Source organism: Neolamprologus brichardi, chromosome 8 (genome assembly GCF_056152115.1).
Source record: "Neolamprologus brichardi isolate AB-2024 chromosome 8, ASM5615211v1, whole genome shotgun sequence".
Classification (NCBI taxonomy): domain Eukaryota; kingdom Metazoa; phylum Chordata; class Actinopteri; order Cichliformes; family Cichlidae; genus Neolamprologus; species Neolamprologus brichardi.
The window spans coordinates 13,057,322-13,082,870 of NC_142111.1; the positions used below are offsets into that span (position 1 = coordinate 13,057,322).

Here is a 25,549-nt window from a genome sequence, read left to right on the forward strand (position 1 = left end):
GTTATTCCTAGAAATCCCATGTCCAGCCAACAGCCACTTTGAGTCTGAAGGCACAGGATGTCCACCTACCTGTGTTAATCCCAACTCTACCCATAACTGCCCTCTACCTCCCCAGGAAAGCTGCATCTGTGATTCAGGCTACATCCTCAGTGGTGGGGTCTGCGTCCCTCATGCTGAGTGTGGCTGCAGCTTTGAGGGCCGTTACTACCGCTCTGGACAAACTGTAATACTAGACGAAGACTGTGGGAGACGTTGTAGCTGCAGTTATGGCTCCATGACTTGCCACTCTCATGGTTGTGGCCCACTTGAACCATGCAGGGTGGAGGATGGAGAAAGAGGATGCAGACCAAATAGCTATGAAACATGCTGGATCAGAGGCCCGGGGTCATATCAGACATTTGATGGACTGACATACCATTATCCTGGGGCGTGTCGATTGACACTTGCCAAAGTTATGGGACTGTCCAGTCACCCACACTTCATGGTGACAGCAGAAAAAGTGCCAAGAGGCCAGCAAGGTTTTGCACGAATTCTGCATTTTGAAGCAGAGGGGATACACGTATCTATGGAGATGGCAAATAACAGTAAAGTGAAGGTAAGTGAATGGAACACTTACTTAAAATTATGTTCTTCCTTTAATATTTTTTTATGTGTACACGGACACAATACTGTTTAAGTCTTGTTAACTGCAAAAAACTGGATGATCCTGCAGGTTAACGGTCAGCTGATCAGGCTACCTTTCAGCACTACATCCAACCGAATCCAGATCTTCCACAGCAGCATTTACAGTGTCATCATTCGCACCTCCTTTGGTGTAACTGTGCAGACAGTCTGGCCTCACTTTGTCCGTGTCACTGCTCCTGGTGTCTACAATGGTTCACTGGGTGGACTCTGTGGTAATTACAATGGTCATCCACATGATGACTTCAATACACCCAACGGTGTCCTGGTCAACAGTTCTCAGGACTTTGGAGACAGTTGGCGAGATGGTTCTCTGGCTGCTCACTGCGTGGAAAGCATGAACCAAAATTCTACAACTAATTACAATTCTAGTGAGTACTGTGGCATTCTCAGCTCACCAGATGGGCCATTTGTACCCTGTTGGTCTGTGGTCGACCCAAGGCGGCAGGTGGATGTATGTGTGGAGATCATGGGGGGCTCTAACAATCCAGCATCAACTCTGTGTGGCGTCCTACGAGATTATGCACTAATGTGTCAACAGAAGGGTGTTGCCTTAGGACAATGGAGAAATGCAACTGGCTGTGGTAAGCATTCAACTGTTTTTGAATTAATTCTAGCCATGATCTCCAAATGTTTAAAAATGCTTTTTTATGTTAACCTGTTTGTTTTTCTCCAGCACTAACCTGCCCATCAAACAGCCATTATGAACTCTGTGGAACCTCTTGTCCTTCTGCTTGCCCCAGCCTCTCTTTCCCCTTCACTTGTGATACTGTGTGCCAGGAGGGCTGTCAGTGTAACAATGGTTTTATCCTCAATGGTGACCAGTGCGTTCCACCAACATCTTGTGGATGCTATCATCAAGGACGCTATCACCAAGGTGGTGAGCAGTTCTGGGATGGTGAAGAATGTCAGAGCTTGTGTACCTGTAACGGCGCTACAGGGAATGTCCACTGTACTCCCAACTCCTGTGGGCCCCGGGAGTCCTGCCGTGTGGTGGAGGGCGAGTTTGGCTGCCATCCCAACCCTCATGGCACCTGCTCTGCTACTGGAGACCCTCACTACATCACCTTTGATCGTAAGGCCTATGACTTCCAAGGAACCTGTCGCTATGTTCTGGTGACCCTATGTAATGCCACTGATGAGCTCAATCAGTTTTCCGTGGAAGCTAAGAATGAGGCATTGAATGGGCTTCCACTTTCAATAGTAGCTGAAGTTTTTGTGAATGTCTGGGGCTACGACGTGCATATCTCAAGGGACAGAAGAGGTTTGGTACAAGTAAGTAGTTAGTGATAGTTCTCATTCGATGATTGTTATGAACAATTTCAGGTGTATGAAGTAAATGGCAGCTACATATATTTTAGGGATATTTTTACTGCTGTGAATGAAAAAAATAACAATTAAAAAGTAGAAAAACTACCCACTGATTTTCTTTGCTTATCTCTTCTAGGTGAATGGAGTAACTAGAAATTTACCTATTGTCTTGAATGAAGGTAACGTTTCTATCTACGCAACAGGATCTCGTATACTTGTCAGCACTAATTTTGGCTTGAGTGTTACCTATAATGGATATAGTGCAGTGTTTATCTCCGTACCACCAAATTACAGGTACAATTCCCACCCATCAAAGCTGCAGTAATTATTGTTTGACATGCTTTAAAAACAGGATAATCCCAGCTATATAAATAATTTATTCACTAATAATTTATCCTTATGAAACTAACACAAGAACTATTGCTAACTGTTGTCATCAACAGAGAAAAAATATGCGGACTTTGTGGAAATTTCAATGGAAATCCAAATGATGAATTTCACACACCATCTGGAACGATAGTCACATCTCCAGATGAGTTTGGGAGATCCTGGAAGGTGCCAGGCAACTACACGTGCAATGATGGCTGTGGCTCCTCCTGTCCACAGTGTGCCAATGAACAGCCTGCTAGAGATCAGTGTGAGGTGATACAGGCAGCTGATGGGCCCTTCAGTTTCTGCCACGAGGAGGTGGACCCGGCACCATATTTCAACGACTGCGTGTTTGATGTATGTTTGTCAGGAAATCAAGGCCACGATCTCTTGTGCAGTGCCATTGAATCATATGTCAGTGCCTGTCAGTCTGCTAATGTTCGAATCTATCCCTGGAGAGAGAACACCACCTGCAGTGAGTCAACATGTCATTATATTTTATTTATATCTAAATGTACAAGAAATTTGCTAACCACTTCAGAAATAAAATGTCCAATAATTTTACAATACTCACTATATCCACACTGTATTACATTTAAAGTGGTATGTCTGACTAGTGCCATTTGTCACGTTTCTCACTTATTAAGCACTGGACTGTCCAGCCAACAGCCATTATGAGCTGTGCGGTACTGACTGTGGCCACACCTGTGCCAGTAGCATTGATGAAACCTGTGAGCAGTTCTGCTCTGAGGGATGTTTCTGTGATGAAGGCTTCATCAAGAGTGGGACCAGGTGTGTCCCAGTGGAAAGCTGTGGCTGCCAATATGATGGATTCTACTATGATGTAAGACATATTAAAGTCAATAGTAAATACTCTTTGAAGTAATTCCCTTCAAATCAGCAGAATCAGCAGACTTGCCCTTCTTACATTTAGAAAGCTTCGTGAAGTGTTTTGGACTGTGACAAAGCTTAAAATTCAGAAATATATTTTAAACAAACAACAGAGTCTATTATAGCTCAGTAATAATGTGGTAATATTGAGGTAACAAGGTGGAAACAGGAAGATAAAAACTAGAGATATAGCAAATAATTGCCACTTCATTCCTACAATTAATGAAAACAAAATCCTTCAAAATGGTATTTTAAGAACTATATTTGTTGTATCAATTTGGCTATGATTTGGTGTGGTGTGGTTCACAGGCTGGCGAGTCCTTCTGGACAGACGGTTGCTCCCAGAGATGTGAATGTCACGCTCCAAATGACCTGCGATGTTCTGCCTCATCTTGCACTCCTGAACAGCAGTGCTCCATCAGAGACGGCCAGCTGGGCTGTTACAATGCTACCACCTGCGCAGTATCTTTCAAAGGTATCGTGTACATTTTCCCTGCTATGCAGATGATCTCCAGCTATGTCAAGGAAACCATAAGACTAAACTGTAGGAATGTCTTAAAGACATAAAGACATGGATGATCTTCAATTTTCTGCTTCAAATTCAGATAAAGATAAGATTATTGTACTCAGCTATAAAACTCTTACAAACATGATGTCTAACCAGATGCACACTCGGACTGGGATTACCGTGGCCTCCAGTGGAGAGAAATATTTGAGCTGTTTTTGACCAGGTTATGTCCTTCAGTGCTCATATTAAACAAATAAGTAGAATGGCTTTCTTGCATTTATGCAGTATCTCTAAAATTAGAAAAATCCTATTTCAGAGTGACGCCAAAAAATTAGTTCATGCATTTATTACTTAAAGTCTGGCCTACTGTGATTCGTTATTATCCAACACGTTCTCACTCTCAAAGCGTAACATTTTATGCTACGTGACAAATCGTCAACATATTATGTTTTTGGACACCCAACACGTTCCTAAATGACGAGATCGGAAAAATGAGGGAATATGAGAACCGTTTGGTCTCAATCTACACATGTTTGCTCTTTTTCTCAACATCGCTTGGGAAAACACTATTTCATGTGTTACAAAAGCAGTTTTACCCCGGTTCTTTTATTCGTCGAGGCATCCAGAGACGGAACCGGAACTCAGTAGTTATTTCACAAAACCTTTATTCATCTTTATTTAAGCATGCACTTCTAGAAGGGAAGACGAGGCCGATGTCCCTCTGCAAAATCTTCACCCCTTTGTTAGTTACAGCCAGCTTTATAGAGGCGACCCCATCATAAAACCCCCCCACGGTGTGCTGCAAACTCTGTCTGTGTCTATGTGCACGAGCACGTGAGTGCCTACATGTGCGTGTTTCCGCGTGTCTATGTGAGTGCTCGTGAGTGACTGTGTACGCATACCTGTTTGTATGTGTGTGCACGTGAGTGAGTGTCCGTGACAGTTAAAACACTGTGGGTGTAGGTGACTCCCTAGAGGTCATAAAAACCCATCTCCCTTTCAGACCACAGTTATCCAGTTACAAATGTTGAGACCCCACCCAGGTATCCTCTGGGGAATTTCCACTCAGCATTAACTCCTCTTTGTCTTACTTTCACAGTTCAAGTGGGGGAGGGGTCTCCTACAATCTACTCCTAAGTTCATGACACAGTCATGCCTTTATTACATTGAGGGCAGTGTCAGCGTCTCTACAATAATTCTACATTCTATGTTAACACATTTCTAAACTCTAAAATAAGCTAAACATTCCTACACATGCCATTAAAGTACTGGTTAAGATTAGGAATAACGTTATGGTTAGGGATAAGGTTAGGTTTAGGGCTGGACTAAAGGGCTGGAACGTCTATTACCGCAGGACCATCATTCCATTTGATTTCATCCATAACCCGGCGCGTACCATAAGAACACGGAAGGTCACCTTTCGCGTTCCTCAGGAACGCCATGGAACGTGACAAAACGTCGGGATGTTACGCCTCGGGAGTGAGAACGGTCTGTATTATCAGATTTTCCCAAAAACTCACTGAAAAGCATTGAGTTGATCCAAAATGCTGCAGTACGGACAGGGACTAAAAAGAAAGAACATATTTCTCTTATACTAGCTTCCCTTCTTTTGCTCCCTGTTAAATCCAGATTCAAATTATTTTCCTCATATAGGTCTTGAACAATCAGGCCTCATCTTATCTTAATGAAATCATAGTGCCGTATCCTCCCAACAGAGCACATCTCAGACTGCTGTTAGGCATTGTTGGATTGTTGCAGTGTTCTCTCTGTTATTTGAGGGTCTTTTAGTTTACAATATAAAGTGCCTTGAGGCAATTCCTGCTGTTATTTGACAGTACATGAAAAAAATGTAAGGTTTGAAAGTTTTTTCCTAAAGCTTTATGAATGTAAATGTCTGGACATTTAACACAAGGCATAAGGGACATTTCCTTTTATTCTTTTTAAGGTGAATTAGTGCAGCTGGGTGCTTCATTCTGGAGTGACAGGACCTGTGCACAGAAGTGCACATGTACCTCAACAGGCCTGCAGTGCCGCAGTGAGCCGTGCTCCTTTTCACAGATCTGCAAGCCAGCTTCCTTCCAGTTCTCCTGTCAGACAGTGCCAAGAGGAACCTGCACCATAAGCGGTGATCCCCATTACTACACCTTTGATGACACAGTGTTTCACTTTCAAGGCACTTGCACGTATGTTCTCTCTGAGCAATGTAATAGTGGACGGCCCTACTACAGAGTAGAAGGCAAAAATGAGCACAGAGACAATACTCTAGTCTCTTGGACACGACTGGTGAAAGTGCATGTCTACAATGACACAATTGAGCTTGTCAAAGGACGCCGTGGTCAGGCTAAGGTTGGTCATTTTGATTCTGGATAAATTCTACACTTTATAACCAGATATACTTTTCTCACTTGATATATTTGCTGGTTTTGTTTACAGGTTAACGGGAGCTTTGCATCCACTCCATTCTCCCTTAGCAATGGCACCGTGCAGGTTTATGAGTCAGGTTTTTCTGTGGTCGTCAGCACTGACTTTGGTTTAGTGGTGTCTTATGACACAAATCATTATGTCCAGATCAGCTTGCCCTACACTTACCAGAATGGTACATGCGGTCTTTGTGGAAACTTCAATGGCATTGGTAGAGATGACTTTCAAACTCGTGACGGTGAGGTTGTGAGGTCTGATGTGGTTTTTGCTAACAGCTGGCAAGCATCTGGGGATGATGAGCCTAGCTGTGGGCCACAGTGCGGAGGTCTGGACTGTGCTGTTTGCACTGTAGAAGAGACAGCATTGTACAGCAACACTGACCACTGTGGTATCCTCAGCAGTAGTTCTGGACCTTTCACGGCTTGCCATCAACAACTTCCTCCACAGTCCTTTGTGGACAGTTGTGTGTATGATCTGTGTGTAGGAGGAGGGTACCGACCTATTCTCTGTCAAGCCCTAAGTGTGTATGCAAGTCAGTGTCAACAAAGTGCTATTCAGCTACCAAGTTGGAGGACACCTGGCTTTTGTGGTATGTTAATCACTTTTTTTTTTGCATTATTTCAAAATATTATTGTATTAAAATTCCACCGATGTAAATATCGATGTTGTTCTGTTATTCCTAGAAATCCCATGTCCAGCCAACAGCCACTTTGAGTCTGAAGGCACAGGATGTCCACCTACCTGTGTTAATCCCAACTCTACCCATAACTGCCCTCTACCTCCCCAGGAAAGCTGCATCTGTGATTCAGGCTACATCCTCAGTGGTGGGGTCTGCGTCCCTCATGCTGAGTGTGGCTGCAGCTTTGAGGGCCGTTACTACCGCTCTGGACAAACTGTAATACTAGACGAAGACTGTGGGAGACGTTGTAGCTGCAGTTATGGCTCCATGACTTGCCACTCTCATGGTTGTGGCCCACTTGAACCATGCAGGGTGGAGGATGGAGAAAGAGGATGCAGACCAAATAGCTATGAAACATGCTGGATCAGAGGCCCGGGGTCATATCAGACATTTGATGGACTGACATACCATTATCCTGGGGCGTGTCGATTGACACTTGCCAAAGTTATGGGACTGTCCAGTCACCCACACTTCATGGTGACAGCAGAAAAAGTGCCAAGAGGCCAGCAAGGTTTTGCACGAATTCTGCATTTTGAAGCAGAGGGGATACACGTATCTATGGAGATGGCAAATAACAGTAAAGTGAAGGTAAGTGAATGGAACACTTACTTAAAATTATGTTCTTCCTTTAATATTTTTTTATGTGTACACGGACACAATACTGTTTAAGTCTTGTTAACTGCAAAAAACTGGATGATCCTGCAGGTTAACGGTCAGCTGATCAGGCTACCTTTCAGCACTACATCCAACCGAATCCAGATCTTCCACAGCAGCATTTACAGTGTCATCATTCGCACCTCCTTTGGTGTAACTGTGCAGACAGTCTGGCCTCACTTTGTCCGTGTCACTGCTCCTGGTGTCTACAATGGTTCACTGGGTGGACTCTGTGGTAATTACAATGGTCATCCACATGATGACTTCAATACACCCAACGGTGTCCTGGTCAACAGTTCTCAGGACTTTGGAGACAGTTGGCGAGATGGTTCTCTGGCTGCTCACTGCGTGGAAAGCATGAACCAAAATTCTACAACTAATTACAATTCTAGTGAGTACTGTGGCATTCTCAGCTCACCAGATGGGCCATTTGTACCCTGTTGGTCTCTGGTCGACCCAAGGCGGCAGGTGGATGTATGTGTGGAGATCATGGGGGGCTCTAACAATCCAGCATCAACTCTGTGTGGCGTCCTACGAGATTATGCACTAATGTGTCAACAGAAGGGTGTTGCCTTAGGACAATGGAGAAATGCAACTGGCTGTGGTAAGCATTCAACTGTTTTTGAATTAATTCTAGCCATGATCTCCAAATGTTTAAAAATGCTTTTTTATGTTAACCTGTTTGTTTTTCTCCAGCACTAACCTGCCCATCAAACAGCCATTATGAACTCTGTGGAACCTCTTGTCCTTCTGCTTGCCCCAGCCTCTCTTTCCCCTTCACTTGTGATACTGTGTGCCAGGAGGGCTGTCAGTGTAACAATGGTTTTATCCTCAATGGTGACCAGTGCGTTCCACCAACATCTTGTGGATGCTATCATCAAGGACGCTATCACCAAGGTGGTGAGCAGTTCTGGGATGGTGAAGAATGTCAGAGCTTGTGTACCTGTAACGGCGCTACAGGGAATGTCCACTGTACTCCCAACTCCTGTGGGCCCCGGGAGTCCTGCCGTGTGGTGGAGGGCGAGTTTGGCTGCCATCCCAACCCTCATGGCACCTGCTCTGCTACTGGAGACCCTCACTACATCACCTTTGATCGTAAGGCCTATGACTTCCAAGGAACCTGTCGCTATGTTCTGGTGACCCTATGCAATGCCACTGATGAGCTCAATCAGTTTTCCGTGGAAGCTAAGAATGAGGCATTGAATGGGCTTCCACTTTCAATAGTAGCTGAAGTTTTTGTGAATGTCTGGGGCTACGACGTGCATATCTCAAGGGACAGAAGAGATTTGGTACAAGTAAGTAGTTAGTGATAGTTCTCATTCGATGATTGTTATGAACAATTTCAGGTGTATGAAGTAAATGGCAGCTACATATATTTTAGGGATATTTTTACTGCTGTGAATGAAAAAAATAACAATTAAAAAGTAGAAAAACTACCCACTGATTTTCTTTGCTTATCTCTTCTAGGTGAATGGAGTAACTAGAAATTTACCTATTGTCTTGAATGAAGGTAACGTTTCTATCTACGCAACAGGATCTCGTATACTTGTCAGCACTAATTTTGGCTTGAGTGTTACCTATAATGGATATAGTGCAGTGTTTATCTCCGTACCACCAAATTACAGGTACAATTCCCACCCATCAAAGCTGCAGTAATTATTGTTTGACATGCTCTAAAAACAGGATAATCCCAGCTATATAAATAATTTATTCACTAATAATTTATCCTTATGAAACTAACACAAGAACTATTGCTAACTGTTGTCATCAACAGAGAAAAAATATGCGGACTTTGTGGAAATTTCAATGGAAATCCAAATGATGAATTTCACACACCATCTGGAACGATAGTCACATCTCCAGATGAGTTTGGGAGATCCTGGAAGGTGCCAGGCAACTACACGTGCAATGATGGCTGTGGCTCCTCCTGTCCACAGTGTGCCAATGAACAGCCTGCTAGAGATCAGTGTGAGGTGATACAGGCAGCTGATGGGCCCTTCAGTTTCTGCCACGAGGAGGTGGACCCGGCACCATATTTCAACGACTGCGTGTTTGATGTATGTTTGTCAGGAAATCAAGGCCACGATCTCTTGTGCAGTGCCATTGAATCATATGTCAGTGCCTGTCAGTCTGCTAATGTTCGAATCTATCCCTGGAGAGAGAACACCACCTGCAGTGAGTCAACATGTCATGATATTTTATTTATATCTAAATGTACAAGAAATTTGCTAACCACTTCAGAAATAAAATGTCCAATAATTTTACAATACTCACTATATCCACACTGTATTACATTTAAAGTGGTATGTCTGACTAGTGCCATTTGTCACGTTTCTCACTTATTAAGCACTGGACTGTCCAGCCAACAGCCATTATGAGCTGTGCGGTACTGACTGTGGCCACACCTGTGCCAGTAGCATTGATGAAACCTGTGAGCAGTTCTGCTCTGAGGGATGTTTCTGTGATGAAGGCTTCATCAAGAGTGGGACCAGGTGTGTCCCAGTGGAAAGCTGTGGCTGCCAATATGATGGATTCTACTATGATGTAAGACATATTAAAGTCAATAGTAAATACTCTTTGAAGTAATTCCCTTCAAATCAGCAGAATCAGCAGACTTGCCCTTCTTACATTTAGAAAGCTTCGTGAAGTGTTTTGGACTGTGACAAAGCTTAAAATTCAGAAATATATTTTAAACAAACAACAGAGTCTATTATAGCTCAGTAATAATGTGGTAATATTGAGGTAACAAGGTGGAAACAGGAAGATAAAAACTAGAGATATAGCAAATAATTGCCACTTCATTTCCAGAGTAATAACCAAGTGATCTAGTGAGTACTATTACATTTAAATCTATGTAATAACAGACCATAAATTATAAGTGATAATATGGATACAAATGTATGTACATGAGCTTAAAAAAACCAATTAGTAATAGTATAGTCACAATCACTAGCAATAAAACACATTTTTATATATACTAACCTCATAATAATACGGTGATAAGATACTAATATGATTTTAAGTTTTAATGTATTGGGATACCATTACCATATTACCATAATGCTGGAATGAATCCTGCCTCATCCACCAACATTCTTTTTTGTTTGACAACAGTATCACCGTAAATATTATGTTTAAATCTGATATCTTACCTGGAATCAATGTTGGTTTCTGTTCAATAACCAAGAAACAAGCCTACAAAATGCAAATTGACGTTACCTGGAAACATGTGGTAGTTTAGGTCTAATAACCAGGAATCAGGGCTGCAAAATGGAAAAAAATGTTAGTTCCATGTTAATAACCAAATAAAATCCAAACCAAATGAAAAGCATGATGAATACCTGGAAACGTGGTAGTTTCTATGAAATAGCAAATAATAGGGGTTGCAAAATGCAAAACTACAGTTTATAGTTTCATATAACTGAAATCTTAGGATCACAAAAAGGTCTTCATTTGCTATCATATATTCAGCATAGCTATTATGACTGTTTTATATTACACCACTAAAAGGAAAATAATTAATATGTAGCTATACAAGCAGAATGATGGTCTAATTCTTTAAACTGCAGAATTTTTTTATTTTTTTTGGGGGGGGGGGAAATCTGTCCCTAAATAAATGAACGTATTAAACAATCAGTTGAAGATTATACAGCTACATCAGAACAATTAAATACTTTTTTTCATGCAGTTCTGTTCCACACATATATTGAAATTGTGGCATTTAGCATCTGTCCTTTCTGTGGGAGAAAGATCAACAGCTACGACTAGTTGCTCTGTCACAATATTTAGTACATTAATAGTTGCAGTTTGCCGTGATCTAGCAATTACTGCACTAAATCACCTACAATTAATGAAAACAAAATCCTTCAAAATGGTATTTTAAGAACTATATTTGTTGTATCAATTTGGCTATGATTTGGTGTGGTGTGGTTCACAGGCTGGCGAGTCCTTCTGGACAGACGGTTGCTCCCAGAGATGTGAATGTCATGCTCCAAATGACCTGCGATGTTCTGCCTCATCTTGCACTCCTGAACAGCAGTGCTCCATCAGAGACGGCCAGCTGGGCTGTTACAATGCTACCACCTGCGCAGTATCTTTCAAAGGTATCGTGTACATTTTCCCTGCTATGCAGATGATCTCCAGCTCTGTCAAGGAAACCATAAGACTAAACTGTAGGAATGTCTTAAAGACATAAAGACATGGATGATCTTCAATTTTCTGCTTCAAATTCAGATAAAGATAAGATTATTGTACTCAGCTATAAAACTCTTACAAACATGATGTCTAACCAGATGCACACTCGGACTGGGATTACCGTGGCCTCCAGTGGAGAGAAATGTTTGAGCTGTTTTTGACCAGGTTATGTCCTTCAGTGCTCATATTAAACAAATAAGTAGAATGGCTTTCTTGCATTTATGCAGTATCTCTAAAATTAGAAAAATCCTATTTCAGAGTGACGCCAAAAAATTAGTTCATGCATTTATTACTTAAAGTCTGGCCTACTGTGATTCGTTATTATCCAACACGTTCTCAATCTCAAAGCGTAACATTTTATGCTACGTGACAAATCGTCAACATATTATGTTTTTGGACACCCAACACGTTCCTAAATGACGAGATCGGAAAAATGAGGGAATATGAGAACCGTTTGGTCTCAATCTACACATGTTTGCTCTTTTTCTCAACATCGCTTGGGAAAACACTATTTCATGTGTTACAAAAGCAGTTTTACCCCAGTTCTTTTATTCGTCGAGGCATCCAGAGACGGAACCGGAACTCAGTAGTTATTTCACAAAACCTTTATTCATCTTTATTTAAGCATGCACTTCTAGAAGGGAAGACGAGGCCGATGTCCCTCTGCAAAATCTTCACCCCTTTGTTAGTTACAGCCAGCTTTATAGAGGCGACCCCATCATAAAACCCCCCCACGGTGTGCTGCAAACTCCGTCTGTGTCTATGTGCACGAGCACGTGAGTGCCTACATGTGCGTGTTCCCGCGTGTCTATGTGAGTGCTCGTGAGTGACTGTGTACGCATACCTGTGTGTATGTGTGTGCACGTGAGTGAGTGTCCGTGACAGTTAAAACACTGTGGGTGTAGGTGACTCCCTAGAGGTCATAAAAACCCATCTCCCTTTCAGACCACAGTTATCCAGTTACAAATGTTGAGACCCCACCCAGGTATCCTCTGGGGAATTTCCACTCAGCATTAACTCCTCTTTGTCTTACTTTCACAGTTCAAGTGGGGGAGGGGTCTCCTACAATCTACTCCTAAGTTCATGACACAGTCATGCCTTTATTACATTGAGGGCAGTGTCAGCGTCTCTACAATAATTCTACATTCTATGTTAACACATTTCTAAACTCTAAAATAAGCTAAACATTCCTACACATGCCATTAAAGTACTGGTTAAGATTAGGAATAACGTTATGGTTAGGGATAAGGTTAGGTTTAGGGCTGGAATACAGGGCTGGAACGTCTATTACCGCAGGACCATCATTCCACTTGATTTCATCCATAACCCGGCGCGTACCATAAGAACACGGAAGGTCACCTTTCGTGTTCCTCAGGAACGCCATGGGACGTGACAAAACGTCGGGATGTTACGCCTCGGGAGTGAGAACGGTCTGTATTATCAGATTTTCCCAAAAACTCACTGAAAAGCATTGAGTTGATCCAAAATGCTGCAGTACGGACAGGGACTAAAAAGAAAGAACATATTTCTCTTATACTAGCTTCCCTTCTTTTGCTCCCTGTTAAATCCAGATTCAAATTATTTTCCTCATATAGGTCTTGAACAATCAGGCCTCATCTTATCTTAATGAAATCATAGTGCCGTATCCTCCCAACAGAGCACATCTCAGACTGCTGTTAGGCATTGTTGGATTGTTGCAGTGTTCTCTCTGTTATTTGAGGGTCTTTTAGTTTACAATATAAAGTGCCTTGAGGCAATTCCTGCTGTTATTTGACAGTACATGAAAAAAATGTAAGGTTTGAAAGTTTTTTCCTAAAGCTTTATGAATGTAAATGTCTGGACATTTAACACAAGGCATAAGGGACATTTCCTTTTATTCTTTTTAAGGTGAATTAGTGCAGCTGGGTGCTTCATTCTGGAGTGACAGGACCTGTGCACAGAAGTGCACATGTACCTCAACAGGCCTGCAGTGCCGCAGTGAGCCGTGCTCCTTTTCACAGATCTGCAAGCCAGCTTCCTTCCAGTTCTCCTGTCAGACAGTGCCAAGAGGAACCTGCACCATAAGCGGTGATCCCCATTACTACACCTTTGATGACATAGTGTTTCACTTTCAAGGCACTTGCACGTATGTTCTCTCTGAGCAATGTAATAGTGGACGGCCCTACTACAGAGTAGAAGGGAAAAACGAGCACAGAGACAATACTCGAGTCTCTTGGACACGACTGGTGAAAGTGCATGTCTACAATGACACAATTGAGCTTGTCAAAGGACGCCGTGGTCAGGCTAAGGTTGGTCATTTTGATTCTGGATAAATTCTACACTTTATAACCAGATATACTTTTCTCACTTGATATATGTGCTGGTTTTGTTTACAGGTTAACGGGAACTTTGCATCCACTCCATTCTCCCTTAGCAATGGCACCGTGCAGGTTTATGAGTCAGGTTTTTCTGTGTTTGTCAGCACTGACTTTGGTTTAGTGGTGTCTTATGACACAAATCATTATGTCCAGATCAGCTTGCCCTACACTTACCAGAATGGTACATGCGGTCTTTGTGGAAACTTCAATGGCATTGGTAGAGATGACTTTCAAACTCGTGACGGTGAGGTTGTGAGCTCTGATGTGGTTTTTGCTAACAGCTGGCAAGCATCTGGGGATGATGAGCCTAGCTGTGGGCCACAGTGCGGAGGTCTGGACTGTGCTGTTTGCACTGTAGAAAAGACAGCATTGTACAGCAACACTGACCACTGCGGTATCCTCAGCAGTAGTTCTGGACCTTTCACGGCTTGCCATCAACAACTTCCTCCACAGTCCTTTGTGGACAGTTGTGTGTATGATCTGTGTGTAGGAGGAGGGTACCGACCTATTCTCTGTCAAGCCCTAAGTGTGTATGCAAGTCAGTGTCAACAAAGTGCTATTCAGCTACCAAGTTGGAGGACACCTGGCTTTTGTGGTATGTTAATCACTTTTTTTTTTTGCATTATTTCAAAATATTATTGTATTAAAATTCCACCGATGTAAATATCGATGTTGTTCTGTTATTCCTAGAAATCCCATGTCCAGCCAACAGCCACTTTGAGTCTGAAGGCACAGGATGTCCACCTACCTGTGTTAATCCCAACTCTACCCATAACTGCCCTCTACCTCCCCAGGAAAGCTGCATCTGTGATTCAGGCTACATCCTCAGTGGTGGGGTCTGCGTCCCTCATGCTGAGTGTGGCTGCAGCTTTGAGGGCCGTTACTACCGCTCTGGACAAACTGTAATACTAGACGAAGACTGTGGGAGACGTTGTAGCTGCAGTTATGGCTCCATGACTTGCCACTCTCATGGTTGTGGCCCACTTGAATCATGCAGGGTGGAGGATGGAGATAGAGGATGCAGACCAAATAGCTATGAAACATGCTGGATCAGAGGCCCGGGGTCATATCAGACATTTGATGGCCTGACATACCATTATCCTGGGGCGTGTCGATTGACACTTGCCAAAGTTATGGGACTGTCCAGTCACCCACACTTCATGGTGACAGCAGAAAAAGTGCCAAGAGGCCAGCAAGGTTTTGCACGAATTCTGCATTTTGAAGCAGAGGGGATACACGTATCTATGGAGATGGCAAATAACAGTAAAGTGAAGGTAAGTGAATGGAACACTTACTTAAAATTATGTTCTTCCTTTAATATTTTTTTATGTGTACACGGACACAATACTGTTTAAGTCTTGTTAACTGCAAAAAACTGGATGATCCTGCAGGTTAACGGTCAGCTGATCAGGCTACCTTTCAGCACTACATCCAACCGAATCCAGATCTTCCACAGCAGCATTTACAGTGTCATCATTCGCACCTCCTTTGTTGTAACTGTGCAGACAGTCTGGCCTCACTTTGTCCGTGTCACTGCTCCTGGTGTCTACAATGGTTCACTGGGTGGACTCTGTGGTAATTACAATGGTCATCCACATGATGACTTCAATACACCCAACGGTGTCCTGGTCAACAGTTCTCAGGACTTTGGAGACAGTTGGCGAGATGGCTCTCTGGCTGCTCACTGCGTGGAAAGCATGAACCAAAATTCTACAACTAATTATAATTCTAGTGAGTACTGTGGCATTCTCAGCTCACCAGATGGGCCATTTGTACCCTGTTGGTCTGTGGTCGACCCAAGGCGGCAGGTGGATGTATGTGTGGAGATCATGGGGGGCTCTAACAATCCAGCATCAACTCTGTGTGGCGTCCTACGAGATTATGCACTAATGTGTCAACAGAAGGGTGTTGCCTTAGGACAATGGAGAAATGCAACTGGCTGTGGTAAGCATTCAACTGTTTTTGAATTAATTCTAGCCATGATCTCCAAATGTTTAAAAATGCTTTTTTATGTTAACCTGTTTGTTTTTCTCCAGCACTAACCTGCCCATCAAACAGCCATTATGAACTCTGTGGAACCTCTTGTCCTTCTGCTTGCCCCAGCCTCTCTTTCCCCTTCACTTGTGATACTGTGTGCCAGGAGGGCTGTCAGTGTAACAATGGTTTTATCCTCAATGGTGACCAGTGCGTTCCACCAACATCTTGTGGATGCTATCATCAAGGACGCTATCACCAAGGTGGTGAGCAGTTCTGGGATGGTGAAGAATGTCAGAGCTTGTGTACCTGTAACGGCGCTACAGGGAATGTCCACTGTACTCCCAACTCCTGTGGGCCCCGGGAGTCCTGCCGTGTGGTGGAGGGCGAGTTTGGCTGCCATCCCAACCCTCATGGCACCTGCTCTGCTACTGGAGACCCTCACTACATCACCTTTGATCGTAAGGCCTATGACTTCCAAGGAACCTGTCGCTATGTTCTGGTGACCCTATGTAATGCCACTGATGAGCTCAATCAGTTTTCCGTGGAAGCTAAGAATGAGGCATTGAATGGGCTTCCACTTTCAATAGTAGCTGAAGTTTTTGTGAATGTCTGGGGCTACGACGTGCATATCTCAAGGGACAGAAGAGGTTTGGTACAAGTAAGTAGTTAGTGATAGTTCTCATTCGATGATTGTTATGAACAATTTCAGGTGTATGAAGTAAATGGCAGCTACATATATTTTAGGGATATTTTTACTGCTGTGAATGAAAAAAATAACAATTAAAAAGTAGAAAAACTACCCACTGATTTTCTTTGCTTATCTCTTCTAGGTGAATGGAGTAACTAGAAATTTACCTATTGTCTTGAATGAAGGTAACGTTTCTATCTACGCAACAGGATCTCGTATACTTGTCAGCACTAATTTTGGCTTGAGTGTTACCTATAATGGATATAGTGCAGTGTTTATCTCCGTACCACCAAATTACAGGTACAATTCCCACCCATCAAAGCTGCAGTAATTATTGTTTGACATGCTTTAAAAACAGGATAATCCCAGCTATATAGATAATTTATTTACTAATAATTTATCCTTATGAAACTAACACAAGAACTATTGCTAACTGTTGTCATCAACAGAGAAAAAATATGCGGACTTTGTGGAAATTTCAATGGAAATCCAAATGATGAATTTCACACACCATCTGGAACGATAGTCACATCTCCAGATGAGTTTGGGAGATCCTGGAAGGTGCCAGGCAACTACACGTGCAATGATGGCTGTGGCTCCTCCTGTCCACAGTGTGCCAATGAACAGCCTGCTAGAGATCAGTGTGAGGTGATACAGGCAGCTGATGGGCCCTTCAGTTTCTGCCACAAGGAGGTGGACCCGGCACCATATTTCAACGACTGCGTGTTTGATGTATGTTTGTCAGGAAATCAAGGCCACGATCTCTTGTGCAGTGCCACTGAATCATATGTCAGTGCCTGTCAGTCTGCTAATGTTCGAATCTATCCCTGGAGAGAGAACACCACCTGCAGTGAGTCAACATGTCATTATATTTTATTTATATCTAAATGTACAAGAAATTTGCTAACCACTTCAGAAATAAAATGTCCAATAATTTTACAATACTCACTATATCCACACTGTATTACATTTAAAGTGGTATGTCTGACTAGTGCCATTTGTCACGTTTCTCACTTATTAAGCACTGGACTGTCCAGCCAACAGCCATTATGAGCTGTGCGGTACTGACTGTGGCCACACCTGTGCCAGTAGCATTGATGAAACCTGTGAGCAGTTCTGCTCTGAGGGATGTTTCTGTGATGAAGGCTTCATCAAGAGTGGGACCAGGTGTGTCCCAGTGGAAAGCTGTGGCTGCCAATATGATGGATTCTACTATGATGTAAGACATATTAAAGTCAATAGTAAATACTCTTTGAAGTAATTCCCTTCAAATCAGCAGAATCAGCAGACTTGCCCTTCTTACGTTTAGAAAGCTTCGTGAAGTGTTTTGGACTGTGACAAAGCTTAAAATTCAGAAATATATTTTAAACAAACAACAGAGTCTATTATAGTCTATAGTCTATTATAAATGTGTTTTATATATTAAAACACATTTTTATATATACTAACCTCATAATAATACGGTGATAAGATACTAATATGATTTTAAGTTTTAATGTATTAGGATACCATTACCATATTACAATAATGCTGGAATGAATCCTGCCTCATCCACCAACAATTTTTTTTGTTTGACAACAGTATCACCGTAAATATTATGTATAAATCTGATATCTTACCTGGAATCAATGTTGGTTTCTGTTCAATAACCAAGAATCAAGCTGAAAAAATCCAAAACTGTCTGTTTCTTTTTAATTCCATATGAATAATCTTCAAGAAAATTAATGATTACTTGGAAACATGTGGTAGTTTAGGTCTCATTACCAGAACTCAGGGTTGCAAAATGTAAAACATGCTAGTTCCATGTTAATGACCAAAAAATCCAAACCATATAAAAAATTTCAGGAAGCATGATGAATACCTGGAAACGTGGTAGTTTCTATGAAATAGCAAATAATAGGGGTTACAAAATGCAAAACTACAGTTTATAGTTTCATATAACTGAAATCTTAAGACCACAATAATGTCTTTATATGGTATCATATATTCAGCATAGCTATTATGACTATTTTCTATTACACCACTAAAAAGAAAATAATTAATATTTAGCTATACAGGCAGAATGATTGTCTAACTCTTTAAATTGCAGATTAAATAAATAAATAAATAAATAAAAATCTGTCCCTAAATAAATGAATGCATTAAACAATCAGTTGAAGATTATACAGCTACATCAGAACAATTAAAAACCTTTTTCATGCATCTCTGTTCCACATATTTCTTGAAATTGTGGCATTTAGCATCTGTCCTCTCTGTGGGAGAAAGATCAGAAGTTACAACTAGTTGCTCTGTCAAAATATTTTATTATTAGTTGCACTTTGTAGTGATCTAGCAATTATTGCACTAAATCACCTACAATTAATGAAAAAAAAACTTCAAAATGGTATTTTAAGAACTATATTTGTTGTATCAATTTGGCTATGAATTTGTGTGGTTTGGTTCACAGGCTGGCGAGTCCTTCTGGACAGACGGTTGCTCCCAGAGATGTGAATGTCACGCTCCAAATGACCTGCGATGTTCTGCCTCGTCTTGCACTCCTGAACAGCAGTGCTCCATCAGAGACGGCCAGCTGGGCTGTTATGATGCCATGTCCACCTGCACTGTGTGGGGGGATCCACACTACATCACTTTTGATGGAGCAGTGGCTCATTTCCAGGGAACTTGTTCCTACATCATCACTGACAGCACGAACCATGGCACTAACGAAACCCAGTTTCAGGTGATAGCCACCAACAATCACCGTGGAAACAACCGTGTGTCATTTGTGTCTGCAGTGGACATATATCTCTCAAATCATCCAGAAAGTGTGTACATCAGGATCGGACCCAATAAAAGAGTAACGGTAAACTATCTATCACTTTTAAGATGAACAGCCTTCTACTTTGTCTAATCTGCACAAAAGTAACAACACACACTTATTGCATCTCTTGTCCTCTCAGGTAAATGGAAATAACGTGTCTCTTCCCACCACAGTGGGAATCTTAGCTCAGGTAGTAAGGCAGGGAAGCGACATAGTGGTTGATGCCTCTGACTTGCTAGTCCAGTTTGATGGTCAGAGCACTTTACTGGTCAGACTGGGCCAAAACCGTCATGACAGAGTCACAGGGATGTGTGGAAACTCTAACAATGATCCTTCAGATGACAAAGTCTTACCCAATGGCACACTGGCACAAAACGATAATTATTTTGGACACAGCTGGAAGTCACCCACCAGCCAACCAGGGTGAGTTGCAATGGAAATCACTATTGATGCTTCAACAAGGCAGTAGCTGATGGCAGTATGATTTGTCTTTTCCAGATGTGGCTCCACTGATGAAGATGATGATGGACTGAATGACTGTGCCTTTAGAGAAGAATACTCCCAACTCTGCAGTGTCATCACCAACACCACAGGCCCATTCAGCATCTGCCACCTGCATTCTGACCCCCAGCCATTTTTCTCTTCCTGTGTCTACGACCTCTGCCTCTACACTCCAGCCAATGGCATGCTGTGTTCCGCTGTCTCTGCCTATGAGAAAACCTGCTCTGTTCTGGGGCTAGACATCCCTGACTGGCGCTCTGCTTTGCATTGTGGTATGTTTGTACTGCTCAAATAAGACATTTAATACAAATTTAAATCATTGCCATTCATCACTGATGATCCTTTCTCTGTGTCTGCAGATGAGTCAGACCCCTGTGAAAAGCTGGACTGCACAGAGCACGAGTGGTGTGGTGAGAAGGACGGTGTCTATGGCTGCTTCTGTGATGAGCACCACCATCGGCCAAACAATGAGAGCTACGGTGCGGGCTAACTAAAACCTTCAGCAGTATCTGTAGTGTATTTATTGCATTAGTCAGCCTTTATATTAAGTAGTCAAGTCAACAAATGTCTTTCAAATCAGTATTGATGACTCAGCTTTAAAAAATATCATGCTATAACGAGTCAGATTGTGTTTCTCTCTCCTTCTTAGACCCGTCCATCACTTGTGTCAGTAGTTCTGGCACCATATCTCTGTCCCGCTGTCAGCTGTTTGAGGCCGGCTTCCACTCTGATGCCCTCCATCTTCGAGATGAAACCTGCAACGGGACTCTTGAGAATGGTCGACTGGTTTTCCACTTCAACAATGATGACCAGCTTTGTGGGACAATGCTGAGGGTACAATTAGTACATTGAAGGAATCTTCTGGGCAGCATTTTTTATTTTTGAAAATATGCTTAAACTCTTTTGTCTTCTTACTCTTAAGAGCAACGGGACCCATTTCAGTTATGAGAACACCATCAGCGGGGATGTGGACCCTGATGATGGCCTCATAAGTCGTGAGAAGAGCATCCACCTGCACTTCTCCTGTGACTATGCTCTGACCCAGGCACTGTCTATGGATGTTGGCATCAAACCTGTAGAGAGGTGATAACCACAACACCATCTGGCTTACATTTTTTGTTTTTCACTTTATGGTTATATGACATTGTGGTTGCTGCTCTTCCAGCAACCACCTGAGCTTTATAGAAATTTCAGTGTTTGATTGTCTTCATGACTAAATGACCATGTGAATCATCATCATTTTACCCTGTTTTTGTTTAATACAAACATTGTTCTAATGTATGGAACGCCAGGTCTGCCATAATGAATTAATTAAATACACCATTAAATAATTTATTAATGTGGCAATAATTAATTAGAATTGATATTAATTAATTAAATAAATATTTTTAACACATTTAATCAATTAATTATTGCCAGATTTAAATAATTATTTAATGATGTATTTAATTAATTCACTCCTTTAGGTCTCACCATGAATTTATTTTATCTGTCAACCGCATCCACCAATCTCAGGGGGCGGGGTTAACGCTGATCGAGTCAAAACCATTGCTTTTGCCTGGTGGCCATTATTTTTAGCACACCAACAACCGGCATGTGGAAACTAACAGAACTGAACTTTGAAAAATCCTGTTTGTGTGTCACCAAATACCGTTTTAATGTTTTTTAGCCGAGAATGTAGTGGTTTAATCTTCAATATCTGGTCAGTTTGTCAAGATACAGCCTCTTTGCAAAAGTGTTTTGTTGATTTCCGAGGTGTCTGCCCAGCCCATTCTCACGCTAAAGCGTGGGCTAGACCCACTCGCCTCGCAAGCAATCGAGCTGTTATTACCGCCGAAAAAGCACAGGTCTCGGTACATAGCTGCCATAACCCCCGTAGTACACTGACTAAGGGTTTTTTATTTCCTGTTAATGTTGGTGTTTCTGTCACTGCTAGGTTTAACTGTACAAAGGCTGTTCGACACTATGAAACACATACAGACTTCATGATGTTCGGCTAATATTTTTATTGTGAATATTAATGATGAGGGTAAACGGCCCTGTACACCACAGAGCGAGGTCAGCATATCCACGATATCTTCAGCTCTCTGAGTTAACCCAGAGTTTCCCAGCTGACTAATCTCACGGTCATCTATGAATAATTCACAGGTCATATCAATATGATTTAACAGAAAATCATCCTTATTACTGCCAACTATTCCAGAGACGTGAAAAATCTACAGCATAAAGAACACAAAAATATAGCAGTCTAACGCAACACTGTTGTAATAGAGATGAACCGTCAGTTTGTCTTTGTTATCTGCATTTTCATCAACGTAAGAGACTCAGCAGCAGATTAGAATAACATGAATACATTTAATAAATCACCAAATTAATACACGCAGGAAACGATCAAACCTGTTTCGACAATTCACTGTTAAAAATCCCAAACACACCAGATAAAGAAAAGCGAACGGTTCAGTCTAATAGATGTGCCAGTGAACCATTAAACTTCAGTAAAACTATGTAGTTATGAAACGTAACTTTAACGTCAGCCAAACCGATTTGCTCAGTTGTAAATAAAACAGCGAAATAAACGTGACCGACAGACAGAACCTGAGTGAATCAAGTCCAGTGTTTAACCACTGAGAGCTAAAACTCAGGTGAGGTTTCAAAGCTGTGTGCCGGTGATTGGACATCAGCTGCTGATAAAGTGGGTTCGCCTATAAAGTGCTCTGTAGTGAAACAAGCTCCAGCAGCTGTGCGCTCAATACTAGATTTACTTATTTTGTGCAGAAAAATGCGCCGACATTGCGTTATATAGAGCACCGACTGCCCAGTTAAACTGTAACTATCACCAGGTAACGTGGGTGTGTTTCTTAAATTAGCAGCAGGTGTTAAACATCTGACAGGTGAGGAGGAGGATGCATGCAGGTAAACTGATGGCCTGTTGATCGCTGGTGTCATGAGAAAAATGTCAGCTCGTTCTTCATGTTACAGAAGCAAAGAGATAGAAGACCAAGAAAATGAGAATCTGCAAATGCAACATGTGGAACACGGAGAGTGGAATATGTAAACAAACCAGTTAACCCCCCTTGCCCCCAAAAAACAAACAAACAAACATAAAAAAAAACAGTTAAGATGGAACACCGAGGCTGTGAGCTCGCTGCACTCTGTCAGCTGACTGTTAGTAGAGCTAGTGACATCTCTGAAAACATGTTCTATGTTGACAACCTGACCAGACGTGAAGATTACGCCACAACATTCGCAGCTAAAACACTATTAAAAGTGTAGTTGGTGACAGATAACCGGGGTATTTTAAAGCTTTACACCACCACCATTGCTGCCTGCGATTTGAAATGCATTCTGGGATACCTGGATGCCCCAAGTCCACACAAGCAATCGATTATCTAGGATCGACCTGCCTTGACTTACTTTGCACAGCAACCAATCAAATGTTAGCGAAGCTGCAGTGGCAGCGTTAACCCCGCCCCCTTAGTTTGATGGGTGAGGCCGACAGATAAAATGATTTCAAGGCGAGACATGAAGGGGACAATAGTGCCAAAGTGAATTAAATATATACATCATTAAATAATGAATTCAATTAATTAATTAAATGTGTTGTGAATATTTATTAAATTAATTATTTCCAAATGTAATTAATTATTGCCACATTTAATTATTATTAATTATTAATTGTATATATTTTGCTACAGACTGCACACACACATGACCACTTTATGAATTCCAAATCCTGAAAACATCTTGTTTTATCATGTTTTCCTGTAGCATTGTGAACAAGAGACATCCATCTGGTCTGGGCCATTATCATTTGAGGATGATACCCTACCTGGACCCTGGCTTCCACTTCCCTTTGACCAGAAACAGAAATTTAGAAATGGAAATAGATGAGAGGTTATACATTGAGGTTCAGACGCAGGGAATCGATGAGCGGCAGATCTCCACCATTCTGGACTCTTGCTGGGCAACGCCTGTTAATGATCCCAGCTACCCCGTGCGCAGGGATCTGATCACCACACAGTAAAGACATTGCCTTAACTTTTCTTTTCTTTTCTTGTCTTTTCTGATGGGTGAACTTTAATCATCTTCTTATCATAACTAAGTTGTTTGCACATTAACACTGCAACTTTCACATTATGCTGTTACCTAGGTGTCCTAATCCAACAGATGGCACAGTAGAGCTGCTTCAGAATGGCGTCTCCACCGTAGCCCGTTTCTCATTCAGGATGTTCACCTTTACTAACTTTTCATCTATCTACCTGCACTGCCAGGTCCACCTGTGTCTTTTGAGACACAATTACTGCACAGCTGTACGTACTACTTATAGCGATTTGTATTAACACTGGGAAAAAATCTTTCATACTACTTATTGGATTCCTTCATCTGCTGAAATCACTCTGCTTTCCACAGCATTGCTACCCAGGTTACCAAGCAAGAGTTGTGAGGGATATTTCATACCATGACAGTGAAAGCATCTCATTGGGACCGCTTGTATTGAACACAGGTAACATTTGTACAACATTGACAGTCTTGTATATGATACAGCTGCATGATCAGTGGATTGTGATAATTGGATTCATGAGCCAAGTTTGAATTCACTGTGGATTTTGGTTGTTTTCTAACAGAAAGAAGAATGACAGCAAGCAGCTCTCCAGGTCTCTTGACATCTCTGGTGACCCTGATAGTCTGTTTGCTGACTGCAAATATTCTGATCTAGAGAAATCAAGTTGATGCACACACAACAAACTCAGCAATCATATAATAACTTAGTATAGATTTGATAAGTAAAAGAACTAAAAATAGAATCAGAAGACTTTTTTTTTTTAATACACAGAGAAATAGTGATGGTTAGAAAAGTGGATGTTACTGAATATCTGACATCTGTAAAAATGCTTCTTATTTGCTCTGAGCACTTGTTTGTAATAGCTGCCATTTGTCTTTGCAACACTGGAGGGCAGCACCTGATCAAAAACATATGTTTCTGTTTCCAGTTCATGAGTTTTACCTTCAGGTCATTCAGGGTCAGGTAATACCATTACATAATGATTTATCTTGTGTTATTCATCATTAGCAAGGATTGAAATAATGAAGAAGAAATGTATGTGTGAAATATGTCTTGTACACTGTATCAAAATACAGTCTGGGTTGACTGACAGTTTTGCTTTGGAAAAACCAGGCCCTTCTTTCTTTTTTCTTTTTAAAATCAAAACTGCTTTTGAATCACTTTTTGAATTTACAAAGAAGCATCTTCATGTAACTGTAACAAAGGAGGGAATCTCCATTATAGAATCACAATAAGTTTTGCACGGAACAAGTAAACAATAACCACAATCCAATCCAAATGGTCACTACAAGAAGGTTTCCGTTTCACATGAAAGAAACTATCCGTGATACAAGAGGTCAGGTTTCTCTTTTGTGCTGAACCTCTTTTGTTGTTCTGAGTGTGAAGATTCAGTAAGCTTCCTCTGTCTTTGATGGGGGGGGGGGGGGGGATGTATCATTGTTAGCCGATATGTCG

General features: G+C 41.7%; 1 protein-coding gene across 1 annotated transcript; it reads left to right on the forward strand.

Annotated features, from left to right (window-relative positions):
• Window positions 1-210: 210 nt before the first annotated feature.
• LOC148101765 (IgGFc-binding protein-like) lies at window positions 211-25,187 on the forward strand. Its single transcript, XM_087845188.1, has 34 exons — window positions 211-595; window positions 713-1,265; window positions 1,358-1,956; window positions 2,129-2,286; window positions 2,436-2,836; window positions 3,009-3,205; window positions 3,562-3,727; window positions 5,706-6,106; window positions 6,194-6,770; window positions 6,865-7,448; window positions 7,566-8,118; window positions 8,211-8,809; window positions 8,982-9,139; window positions 9,289-9,689; window positions 9,862-10,058; window positions 11,452-11,617; window positions 13,596-13,996; window positions 14,084-14,660; window positions 14,756-15,339; window positions 15,457-16,009; window positions 16,102-16,700; window positions 16,873-17,030; window positions 17,180-17,580; window positions 17,753-17,949; window positions 19,177-19,572; window positions 19,670-19,953; window positions 20,029-20,303; window positions 20,391-20,510; window positions 20,681-20,865; window positions 20,954-21,114; window positions 23,800-24,051; window positions 24,182-24,341; window positions 24,442-24,535; window positions 24,657-25,187. The coding sequence occupies exons 1-34, from the start codon at window positions 275-277 to the stop codon at window positions 24,746-24,748; spliced, it is 11,520 nt and encodes a 3,839-aa protein (XP_087701314.1). The 5' UTR covers window positions 211-274; the 3' UTR covers window positions 24,749-25,187.
• The last annotated feature ends 362 nt before the right edge of the window (window positions 25,188-25,549 follow it).